General features: G+C 38.7%; 2 protein-coding genes and 1 long non-coding RNA gene across 3 annotated transcripts; 2 read left to right on the top strand and 1 right to left on the bottom strand.

Annotated features, from left to right (window-relative positions):
- smim14 (small integral membrane protein 14) lies at nt 1-4,780 on the top strand. The gene is made up of 5 exons (XM_076030596.1): nt 1-140; nt 1,832-1,926; nt 3,063-3,111; nt 3,235-3,389; nt 3,927-4,780. Exons 2-5 carry the CDS (start codon nt 1,852-1,854, stop codon nt 3,963-3,965), a joined length of 318 nt encoding a protein of 105 aa, XP_075886711.1. The 5' UTR covers nt 1-140; nt 1,832-1,851; the 3' UTR covers nt 3,966-4,780.
- Nucleotides 4,781-6,253: 1,473 nt separating this feature from the next.
- Nucleotides 6,254-11,130, top strand: map9 (microtubule-associated protein 9). Its single transcript, XM_076030265.1, has 12 exons — nt 6,254-6,580; nt 6,704-6,794; nt 8,045-8,545; nt 8,619-8,791; nt 8,928-9,033; nt 9,109-9,232; nt 9,481-9,643; nt 9,785-9,871; nt 9,966-10,127; nt 10,220-10,365; nt 10,705-10,840; nt 10,940-11,130. Exons 1-12 carry the CDS (start codon nt 6,509-6,511, stop codon nt 11,057-11,059), a joined length of 1,881 nt encoding a protein of 626 aa, XP_075886380.1. The 5' UTR covers nt 6,254-6,508; the 3' UTR covers nt 11,060-11,130.
- LOC142890935 (uncharacterized) lies at nt 8,331-8,619 on the bottom strand. The gene is made up of 2 exons (XR_012927154.1): nt 8,489-8,619; nt 8,331-8,449 (listed from the first exon to the last, which is right to left on the bottom strand). It is a non-coding gene; the product is annotated as an uncharacterized LOC142890935 (long non-coding RNA).
- Nucleotides 11,131-12,394: the final 1,264 nt, after the last annotated feature.

Below are 12,394 nucleotides of genomic sequence, written 5' to 3' on the forward strand. Positions count from 1 at the left end.
TCAAAGCAAACAGACGGAAGGGAGGCTGTCATGTCAGACTGACTGGAGTAGCGATACAAACAGCAGCAGCAGCTGCGGCTCAAAGCGGTGCGAGCAGGGGCATGAAGAGCAGAAACACGATTTGCAGTGTTAAAGCTCAGGTAAGGCCCTCCATCGACACTGTGTACACTCACACCTGTCTAACCTTATTCACATCTATCCATGATTGAGAAAAGGGTGTAATCCGTTAGTTCTAGCGCGGTTGGTTGACTCGCTCATCAACAAGCCCGTGTTCAATTTGCTATTAACATAATTGGTGGCTGTTTAGGGTCAGAGCAGGTGAACTGACGTGATGCTTTTCGTCTCGTCTCGTTTCGTTTTTTGTTTTTTGTTTTTATGTTTAGTGGCATACATTTGAAATATGCGACACGAGCCCGTTACACATCGTTTAGAAGCGGTTCTATGGAGCAACATAGCAAAGGTTTCGAGTACAATACCAAAATCGACAGACGCCAAATGGAGACATTAGCTTCCAAGCCAATGTAGTCTTATATTGTGTTTAATTTTTTTTTTCAAGTGACATATTTGTTCGCTCCATTTTTCGAAACAAAAATCGTACAACGTATTATAACAATATTCTCGCGTTAATTATTCCAGATTGTAAGTGCTTGCAAACTGTTTTCTCCAAAACTGTAGGTCTTGTTGGGTCTGTGAGCTGCTGAGTGCTGCTGTTAGGATCCTAAAAAATGAGTGTGGCCTTGATAATGATAGGAAAGTGCACCTGTGACAGGGTGAACACTTGATTTTAATTGACAGCAGCAGCACAAACCAACGCCTCCAATGTTATTGCAGTTCTTGTGTGATAGTGGCATCTGTCAGAAGGGTCATTTAGATGCACAATACAGACATGATCCAGGAAAGGTTTGGGTACTATACAATTGCTAATGTTATTTCAATCTAATCAGGTCACATTGGGGTATGTTGGATAAAACTTGTGACCTGTCCTTATACAAAGAAAGTCAGCTACTGATTGCTGCTTCCGTCTACCATATTGTTTTTCTATCATCAAGAGTGGCAGCTTCCTGGTTTTTACTTTCATATTGATTAGTTTCCTAATTTTCTTTTAATTGTTTTTTTAAGTATTGCGAGAAAGGAAGATAATTTTAATTACATTGTCTTGAAATCAGTTTTCAATTCCTATGACAAGGCTATGGGTATGAAAATGGATTATCAATGTTGTTTCAGTTTAAATCTTGCCTGCCCAAAACAGCCCTCTGTGCTCCTTTACTTCACTTGGTCTCACTCAATCTGTCTTTGTCTCCTCCCATTTGCTGTTATTTATAAACTGGTCATTAAGAAGGGACTTCAGAATAAGAGTCACTGTCATTTGCCTTGATGACAGTCAGGATTTTGCACATAATAGAAATCCAGAACCAGCACATTATGATGCTGAAATTTGACATGGTGTGTTCTAATTTCAAATTAAATATTTGAAATAATGTGATCTCTCATAATTAACTCCTGATACATGTCCACCATTTTGTTTTTTTTGTTTTTTAAAACGAATTTGCATTACCATTTTAAAGTCCAAAAGTTGACAAACACACCTGAACACCAGCATTAGTCCCCATAAAAATGTTTTTGCACTGATGCATCTCGACTACAAATGCAGCGGCCGTCTTAACCATTAGAGTGCGTCCACGGAGTTTGCTGACTCAACTTGATTTGTCTCCTCCCCCTGCTCTGTTTGTACCTGTGAAACGCTAAAGGAGCTGTGACAACAGGCAGTGTTCTGTTTGTCCCACAAAGTGTCCAGGAGCATTCAGCCTTGTTTCTTTTGTGCCTCTCCAAGGTCTAACAGGGCAGCTCAAAATGGCAGAGGGAGGCTTTGACCCGTGTGAGTGTGTCTGTACCCATGAATATGCCATGAGACGCCTTCTCAACCTGGTGAGTAAAATAAACCCAGCTTTTTCTTAAAATTTCGACATTTAAAAAAAAAAAATCCTAAGCAGAAGTTGTTTTTGTGCACATGCAGTGCGAGGAAGGCTATCAGTAAGGACAAGCTTCAAGTATGTAGAGTCTGGTGTGTTTCTTTCAAAGAAAATGAAAAGAGAGAGTGTGCAGTCATGAGCCACAACATCCTGGTTCCTGCTTGTTGTTTGTCTTGACTAGCAGTCAGCCCTGCTCCGCTGAACGACTCATATCTGCACTGTTCTTCCAATATTCCCAGATTCGGTGGGAAGGATAAAATTGTTCCTTCATTCACCTTTTCATTTATTTAATGCTGTTACCCAGTGCGACCTCATTGGCTGTCTTTGCTTTTAGTTGTAACCTGCAAGCTACCTGTGGCTAAGAGATTTTTGGAGAGGGTGTTGGCCAAATAATTAAGTGAGCTCCGCAGTCGTCGTGTTGAGGACTGATTGGGATATTACAGAAAGAAGGCAGGGATCGGCTTCCTGCTTTGCATCTCATGTATTTGAACGTGTGCTCTCTGGGTTTTGTTTTGTTTTTTCAAATCTGTTTTGTGAACAGATCCCTTGCTCTACCATCTAGAAGATATTTGTGGTGTAAATTCTGGTTAATCAAATAGTCTTTGACTTGAAGAAAGAATGAATGTTGATAATTATTATTTAGTCAATTATTTAAATAATGATCCGCAGGCAGACTTTTTGCAGGCTAAGCACATTTCTATAACAGCACTTTGTCTGCCACACGGCTACTTTACATCAGGAGGGATAATTATGGGATAACTTGTTACATTGACAATACAATAATCCCATAGCCTCCTTTTTATAAAGAGGAAATGCAAAGATGCAATTTCTTTTTATTTCAAACACTTTTTTGTTGTTTTGTTTAACAGATAGCATTCTATTGACGTTGCAGTAGTTGCTTTTCCATTATATTCATCATGTTTTCTGTGAACACAGCTTTTTTTTCTCCTTATTTCTTCTTTTTTGATATATCTGATCCAAAGAGTTCACGCTATCAGAGTTCTTTGGGACTCATCATTGCCTGTGCGTGTGAAAATGCTGAATAAAATCTCTTTAATCTTAACGTTGTTCCTTCTGGGATTTCCCTTTCAGCTCAGGCAATCTCAGTCCTATTGCACAGACACTGACTGCCCCCAGGAATGTATGTCCTATTTATTTTTATTTTTTTTTCAAGAAAAAAAGAAATATCAGTGTGTCATAATGAAGAGTTGTTGCACTACTTTGTGTCATTGATGACGCCGTCGGATTGTGTCTCGTTTTTCAGTGCCGGGTCCCAGCGGACAAGCTGGCGGAGGGGATGACCTGACGCTCCCCATGGTCGTGATGGGTTGGGTGGCGCTCGCTCTGCTCCTCTTTCTGCTTCGCCCCTCTGGTCTCAGGGGTTCCCGTCCCACTGACAAAACACTTGGGTCCCATAATGTCAGTAAACATCACCCTCCTAAAAATATTTGACACATCAAGAAAGTCTTTGCTGAGATGGTGCTCAGCTTACTGTGTGCCTTGGACTTTATTTGACTGTGCATAGTCAAGACACATACCCTCCGTTGCGTAGCAACAACTAACATACAATTGATATGACCACGACTGTTATAAAGCAATCAAAAAAAGAATTTCACCCAGCATGCATTTCACCTTCACCTTCACCACTGTAGTGACACGCGTACATAAAATGATCTCTGTCCTGTATTACCAGACAGTAAAACACTCATTTTGTTTGTTTTTCTTACAGCTGAACCACAGAAATACCTGCAGTTGAGTTTTTCTTAATTTAGATGATCCTTGTTTGCTTTGCTTTTGTTCTGTCACATATGCCCTAGCGTTTTGTACACAGTCTCATGTTTTTTCCTTTCATGAGAGGAAAAGACCAGGTGTCAGTTACAGTAGTTACACAGTGTCATCTTGATATTGAAACTGTGCATTCAATTGTTTTAACCAGATTTTTTTCTCGTTCTGCAGAATGATAGAAGAGAGCCTCCAGCGCCACCTGTTGACTAGTAGCGAAGAAAGTCGACCAAAGCTAGTCTCCTTTGACTGGAAAGGCACAATTATCTTGTTCCTGTGATGATGACCATGATGGTGCCATCCCTCTGTAAACCTTCTTTCATCTATATATTTTTTTTCACTTTCATAGACTCTTTTCACAGCAGCCATTTAACATTGAGTAGCAGAAAACTGTTGTGGTTAGTGTTAATAATCCCTGTTTGTTCCATTTAGTGTAGCAGAGGCTTTCAAGTAAGGGAGCCGTAGCAGTACCTTGAATGTGTTTAAGTCAAATGGAATGAAAGCTGAATTATTATAATTAGTTAAGCATGTTTTAACTGAGTTGTTGATGTCACAGTCGCTGCTATGAAAAGGGTCTCTGGTGTTTTGGGTTGGAACTGTGATTGATTTTATAAGACCATAAAAATAGTATTTTTTGCATAAAATAAAGATAATATTCTGTTTCCACAATTATTTTTCAACATTAGTTATTATTTTAGAAATAAATACAGAGGGCATTGATATCAGAAAATAGTATCAGATTTCATTTGGATGTTTATTTAAATGCAATAAGCACTATTCTGTTCTGATCTGTGTCATCACTGGACTCAGATCCAGACTGAAGAAACTTGCTCAGAAACTTGAAATAAACAAAAGCATTGTGTGATTTGAGGAAGAACACAGTGGATGCCAGAAGGTTTTAGTGGCTTTAGATAATGAAGGCAGGGATGTTCTCTGGGTAACCCGCCTCTTAAACATTCCTTTATGTTCTTATGTTCAGCCAAAAAAGATCATATTGGCTAAAGTACATTAAAACATTTTTTTTTTTTTTACATTCATGACATATTGTTTCTATGTATATATTTCTCAGGTGACCAAAAAACAAGTTTTGTAGTTTTATTATTTTTTTGGTCCATGAGCACTTTAAAAACATGAACAAATCATTCACTAAAGAGGAGGTGTCTGTATTATGCCATCACATACATACAGTATGATAGCTCAGAATTTGGATCTGTCAGTGTTTGGTGAAACCCTGATGCCACATTAGATAATGGTCTTATATTAAGTGGGACCCATGATACAAAAATTGAGATCAGATGGGCCTTTCCTAAAGGTCTGGTTAGAAATAAGTTCTCCGCCTGATCTTTACTTGCAATATGAAACCTGCAAATCCTGTGAAGAAAAATGGTGTAATTATGTAGACAATTAAAACCTCTCCCTCGCGCTCTCTCCTTCCCTATCTCTGTTTCCAATGTAATTACCTAAACTAAATTTTCGCTTTTCACTAATTTTAGGTACAAACAATGATAAGGAATGGGGATAGGGAAAAAATATGTTGGGCGTAATTGAAACTTTGTGTACTGTCACAGTTTTGTATGGTCAGGTGGAAATATAAATGGATACAGATTCAAAAGTAGTTAAAATATTTCATTATGACATTTGTCTTATAATCGTCTTTCCTATTTTGTTGGTATTTTCCCTATGATGTGTTTGGGAAGACAAAGGTGTTTGCTTGATTGTGATGGGAAAAGGCCTGAGCAATAATGTTTTTTCTGTCACAGGATTCATTGAATTTCAGAGAGCAAGGGTGAATATGTATTTAATTAATGATCAGAAATTTTATGTGAGTTCCTGTTATGTAATGTTGGACGGCTCATTGCTCCATCGCCATCCCATCACCGATTACAGTTGCTTTTAATGAAAGAATAATGCTTTTAAGATGGCTCTTCTTTTCTTTTTTTGCCTGGGGTCACCACAGCCAATCATATACTATATTTCATTAGCCAGCTTTTTTATATACGTGTCATCGTATCATCATCTCAGATTTGGTTTATACTGGCTCTCTGGGTTTACCTGAAGGGAGGATTGAAACCAGTTTACTGTGTATAATTGAGGGTGAAGCCATGATTTTAAAGGAACAAACAGGCTATTGGAATTTAGACGGTGGTTTACTGTTATTTTGAAGAGAAAAAAAAAGGGCTTTAACTATGCACTTTCCCTGTAATATAAATAAAAAAGAATCAATTCTAACTGCCTGCATAACTTTTTTCACTGTACAATGAACGCTTGACACATTTTTATGTTACTGTCGTACTTATTATACAATTGAATTAAACACCCTCTAGCTTTGCAAATCAAACATGTTCCATTTGACCTGGAATAGTGGTTTGCAGAGGCTTTTACAAATTCCCTATGTTTTTTTTTATTTATTGGTTTTGACTAATTTTATATTAGTTATTCATTTAGAAAACCCTGGATTAAATCTTTGTTTTTGTTGCCTTCTGAGCATGCGCAGTTATTAAACGGAAGCGTCCGCGTTTCCTATGGTAACGGTCAACAACTCTGTTAGTCTATAAAAGCTGCGTAAGATTTTTCATAATAGGTACTCTCTACATCAAAGGAGTCGATCAATCTAACAAACGCAACGTAACCACGAAGGGCTTCCTCATCTCAAAATCTCACCATTATTAGCTCGGGCTAGCTACTTGTTGCAAACTGCCTGCTAGCATGCTAATTTCAGCGATTGCTGTGAGAGGAAACTATTTATAGTTTTCAAGATGATAAGTCAGGAATTTGGGACTTTGGCTTACACAAACAGCCCAAAGACCTCGAAAAGGACAACTTTCCAGGTAAAACCTTTTCTGTCGATGCCTTCCGATGAGAGCATGAAAGTGGATTCGCGTTACTTCAGCTTATTCTGCTCATCAAATATGCCGTTGTCTATTATTTCATACCTGGATTGATGTCTTTAGGATGAACTTCAGGCTGCTGTATCTGCGAGGGCGAGCAAAGCCGAAAAAGACCGTTACTCATACTCCGATGACTTCAACGACGATGAGGATGGTAAGACGAGGAAGAATTAAAATATTCAGCAAGAAAATTAATATTTATATTTGTCATAGATATTGGTCATTTTCTTTTAGTTTTGATTTTGTTTTAATATAGAACTCATCGATAGTCCGGTGTACAAAGGAACAAAAACCCAACAGATACATTACATGACCAACAAGTGCCAGTCAAGACTGTACAAAAGATGCCACACTTGCTCATTTATCCATAGTATTATACTTGCATCACAACGTCTTCGGAATTTCTAAAACATTTTGGCAACTTAGTAAGACCCTCAAAGAAAATCTGGTCTTTCCCATTCAGTATATATGTTCCTTGACCGCAGTATCCGAGTTTGTTCTTATACCATTGTGGCAGAAAAACCTCCTGGTCCGACTTTCCCTTCTAATATTTATGGACTTCAGATTGGTTTTGCCTATTTTCTTGGGCACATGTACATTTCATGCTGGAAAGCTTTGGACTGTCCAGTTTATTGAAACATCTTGATACGTCCCTTGAACAAATGGTCCCATAATGCATTTCCATCCAAAGACTGTCCGTTTGTTTTTCAGTCCCTACTGTCACAGTTTTATTTTTATTTTTTTTTACCAATGACATAATTTGTGTAGATCTAAACAGGGTTTGGTTCTCTCATTCAACAATTTCTTTTGAAAGTCCCAAATCTCGTTAAACTGCATTTTATATACTCCTATAGTTATGCTGTTGCCCCTTTGCTCATTCATGTTTTAAATCCAGCATCTGTCTAGGGATTAAATTTGTGCTAATTGAACATCATAATATTTTCCTCACATCCTTAAGGGCTTGCTCTTTTGTTTACTTTCTGTCATCGATTGGTGTTGTCAGTCGAACACATTGTGTTTTCCCCCTGGTTTGTGTTTCCTGATTTTTCGTATCAAAGCATAACTGAATGTGTGCATCATGTGTGACTAACATCCAGGGTGAACTTGGACAAGACATTTAAATTCAACTGAAGACATTTCAGGGAGTAACGTTTCTAAAGGGTGGTGGTGCGTCACTTTCATTTTCCCAGACGATGACCTATGTGGAGCGCATTAGAATTCAGTGGGAAGAGTGAAGCTGTGTTCGTGCTCAGCCAGTTAGTCAGCCACGCCTGTCTTACTCCTCCTCAATACTCAGCTCAGTTCAGCCAGATGGAAAGTTATTATCCCCTTTAAAATGCCTCATGAGGTTTCTAAGGATTAGCCTTTCTGAGTTGATGTCAACTTCAAATGTATCTTTCACAGATTTTCTGAATGAACTGCTCAAGTCCAGGGGAAAAAAAGCCGCTGCATCAAAGGCTGGAAGGAACAAAGCCAAAATCAACGACTTTGATATTTCAGACGATGAAAGCAAGCGTGGCAGGACGAAGAGGGTTTCCTTTTTGAAAACCCAAAGAGTCAGCTTTCCCTCAGAGGACACCACAGCATCAGACTTACATGAAAGTGAGCCTGACCCATGTGGTGGTCAAAGCACTGACAATAATTCACTCAACGCACTGTATTCACTAAATGCCAGTGAAGATAATGGTGATGGAGAGTTTATAGATGCTAGAACTGCAGGAGAAAAGCAAAGGAAGTCATTTTCTTTCCAGTCATCAGAGGATGCTCCACCTGATGAGTCTTTAGCATCTGCTAACAGCGTGGTGGAGCCTTCGTATCCTGAGGAAAAGGTCAGCTTTGCTGTGGAGCAAGGCAGTCTGACTCCACAGTTGCCAGCATTGGACCGGAATCACCTGTCCTCAGCAGGTCTGTTCTTGCTTTCCAAAACGCAAATCACAAAGAGTATCTCTCGTATTATTTACCAGCTGTCGTTATTCAGACAGTGGTGCTGCTAAGGAGCCACCCAAACCCAAGCCGAGGCAGAGGACTCTAGCAATGAGCCTCCAGGCTACAGAGAAGACAAATGATGATGCAGAATCCTTGGATCTGAGCCAGGCTCAGACCTCTTCTGTATCCATTCCGCTTTCCTCTGACACATTCAGCGATGCCACTGTAAGAATCTCATACACACAGTGTCACAATGCCACCTGGAATTCATGTGTGGGCTATTTTAATATTGACTTGTGAAGTGAATATTGCTATATATATTTGTAATTGGGCCTCGTGATTGTCTTGTGTCATTGTAAAGCATATGGAGGGAGATGGTTCAGTTTCACGCAGCCTCAGCAAAGACTCTTCAGGCAAGAGCGAGCACACGCTCCTCACCAAGTCCACCATTGATTCTTCATCTGGAGGTAAAGACTGAAGTAGTTTATATTTGAATTTTATTGAGTTGCATATTCAACTAATTTCCTCAATGTTTTTGATAGACAGAACTATTTCTGATGACAGTAAAGAGCAGGACAGCAAATACTCCACATCATTTGAAGAGCAGGATTCAACAGAACACTCGCATCAACTCCCACATGTCCCTGAAAAATTACCCAGCACCAGGTTGGCAAACATTACTGCAGTATCTAATAAGATTTTTTTGTAACCTATTATTGAGATATTGAGGTTTCTCAACCTAGATTTAAAACATTGTTGATTTATTCCCACTACTGTTCATAAAAACCTAAGCCTCAGGTTTGTTGACAAAAAATAAATCCTTAATAAGCTAATATTTGGCATTTCCGTATAAGCTGCATAAGCTAATAACTTCTGACTTAATGGCGACTTAACATGACATCTGTTCAATACAGGGCTTCAAGTTCTCATTCAAGGAGCTCTCGAAGATCGTCAAGTTCGAGCACCAAGAAAGTAGAATCAAAGTATTTGGGATCTCTCAAAGTTCTGGACCGTAAAGTCCTTCTGAAGGACTCTCAGTCCCAGGGACCAGATTCAGTCAGAGCTGCCATTTATCAGGTCAGCGTCCTCTTGGAGCACTTGTGCCATTTAACATCAATGAAATCTGTGCCTGTAGATTGTTTCACAGCTTTGCTTCATCAACATACAGTACTTGATCTACTAACAGCTACATGTACATCTAACCTGTTCTCCTTATAGGACTGGCTCCAAAAGAAAAATGAAAAGTCAAAAGAAAGCATGCAAAAGCGTAGGAAAGAGGAATTGCTAAGAGACAAAAAGAAAAAGGTCACAATTTGTTAATAAAATAATTCAAAAAATGTGTTTAATTTTCATTTTATAAAAACTGAAATGAAAATTCTCCACTGTTCACTATTAACAGGCAGAGGACGCTAAAAAGGTTGATGCTGTTGCTTCTTATGAGGCTTGGAAAGAAAAGAAAGCAGAGCTCCTCAGGTTGAAAGCAAAGGAAAGGTTGGACAGGAGCCGGAAAGAGCAAAGGGAACTTGAAGAGAGAGAAGAAAAAAAGCAATCTGCCAAACAGGTATTGTGATGGTTCTCTTTGCATGCCTTTAAAAGATGCAAATATTTATTTTGGATGATTTACAGTGAACAGTTTTACCTTCAAAATTGCAGTTGTATGAAAAATGGAAAGAAGAGCATGATAACTTGCTGAAAGAAAAGTTCAGAAAGCAAAATAAAAAGGCGAATAAACTCAAGGTAAAAAAGGAAGAAGAGGAGGAAGAAAGGAGGAGAGACTGCAAATATGCCTTTTCTAACTGGTGAGCATAAATGAAGTGATCAAGGGGGCCCATGTATTTAAACATAACATTTTTATTTAGTTTACTGCCTTCTACTTTGTAGATATAACCAGAGTTAATGGTCGAATTTTTGCATTAAGTGTTATTTTCTTTTGTGTGCTGTCGCTGCTGATCAGGTTGAAAAAATATTGTTTTGCTAATGGTCAACCACTGGATGGCAGCCAAAACCTCTTGCTGAGCAACTTTCCTTTTTCCTGAAACTATATTACAAATAAACGTTAGTGTCGTCAATTAGGTAAAGCAAGTAATTAAAACATGTCTCTATGGTGATTACATTTTTGCCTCTTCAAAATGATGAAGGTGTGAAAAGAAGAAAGACGTAATCCGTGAAAAAGCTGTAATGGAACGTACAGCTGTACAAAACAAAGAGGAGGAGGAAAGATACATCAAAGAGGAGAAGGACAAAACCTCTGTGGAGATGTACGAACAGTGGCTGGTAAGTAGAGTCACTCATCTTTTTCATTTTAAGGTGTGATCTGTCTTGAGGGAATATCTGTCTTAATAAAACGAATCCCCCACCCCCCTTTCCCTCCAGGCACAGAAGGACCTGCAACAAAAGAGACAACAAGAAGATAAGCGAATACAAGAAATACTTCGAGAGAGCCCACCTCCCCCCTGGAGCCCCCCTAATAAAACTGTACCCTATGGAAAATAACTTTTACAATACATGGCCAGAATTTTGTTTGTTTGTTTTACAGTTTTTATATATATATATATATATATATATATATATATATATATATATATATATATATCAAGAAGCAGTTTATGACATCTGTTTCAATTTTTTATTCTTGTTTTGCAGTACAGGTTTATGTTTTTTTTAATATGTGATTTTAGTTGCTGCATTATGTTTAAAACATGTAATTTCTATGTCATGTCCATTAATTCACTTTGATGACACACCTCGTTTAGTCTATTAGAATTGCTTAATTTATTACATATTGTGGCGGCCAAGGGAAGCTGGACGCTCCCCTGGAGCCGCAAAGGATTGTGGGGCGAACTGTGTTGGGGAGTTATGTGTTGTTGTTGAGTCAGAGTGTGTGTGAGTGTGTTATGCTCTGATGGGGTGTTCCCTCTGAGTTATATGCCATGTTTTGTTCATGTGGCAAGTGAGCTGAGAGATGTCTCAATAAAAAGTAAACTCTAAATAGATCAGAGTTCTGTTTTAACATCATGTAAAAGTGTTGAGCTATACTCACAGAATGATTTCAAGCAACACATAGCAAGTGTTGAAGATTGAGGAGGAGAAATCAATTAGGATTTGATCATGACGAAAAGAATCAAATGTTTTATATTAATGTGTGAAAGATGAATGCTTAAACTTGTAATGGAAAATAAGAGAAGTGTATCGAAGGAAGAAGTGAGATCATGCCTCCTCTGGGCACGGACGTCACAGCGAATACAGGCGAAAGAATGTGTGAATGTGTGACTGCAAGTGTCACAATACTCATGAGTGTTTATGAGATGTGTGTGTGTGCTAATGTTACAAAATAAGTCTATGAGAGAGGAGGAGTAGGAAGCAAAGGCCATACAGGGTCAGGATGGGAGAAAAGGCTGAACAATTTGCATGTTGGTCTCTGAAAAAGGTAAAATCTTCCAAAGTGTCAAAGGACTGATCAAGAGATGAGTCAGAGGAGGGGAAAACATGATGCAGATGCTTACAACGGTTCCTCCCATTGTACTTTTCTCTAAGACAGAATCCCCTCAGGAACTAATTGGTAACAATCTTGTTCTGAGAAACTCTCTCAGAATCCTGATCAGATAAGAAGTGTCAACAAGCTGCCAGATGTATCCATACACACTCCTATATGCCATAACCATTCATTTCTACCATCTCGGACGAATAGGGTGTTCGCAGACTGGAGACTTGTGACCCTCAAAGGCCTTCACATCGACGGACACTTTGCATCATTCGGCCAGCTGAAAACTAAATTTAACATGTTGAATTCCCACTTCTTTAGATACTTTCAAATCTGCCATTATGTTA

Source organism: Nelusetta ayraudi, unplaced genomic scaffold (assembly GCF_046127955.1).
Source record: "Nelusetta ayraudi isolate G7.1 ecotype Tasmania unplaced genomic scaffold, CSIRO-AGI_Nayr_v1 ptg000004l, whole genome shotgun sequence".
Taxonomy (NCBI): domain Eukaryota; kingdom Metazoa; phylum Chordata; class Actinopteri; order Tetraodontiformes; family Monacanthidae; genus Nelusetta; species Nelusetta ayraudi.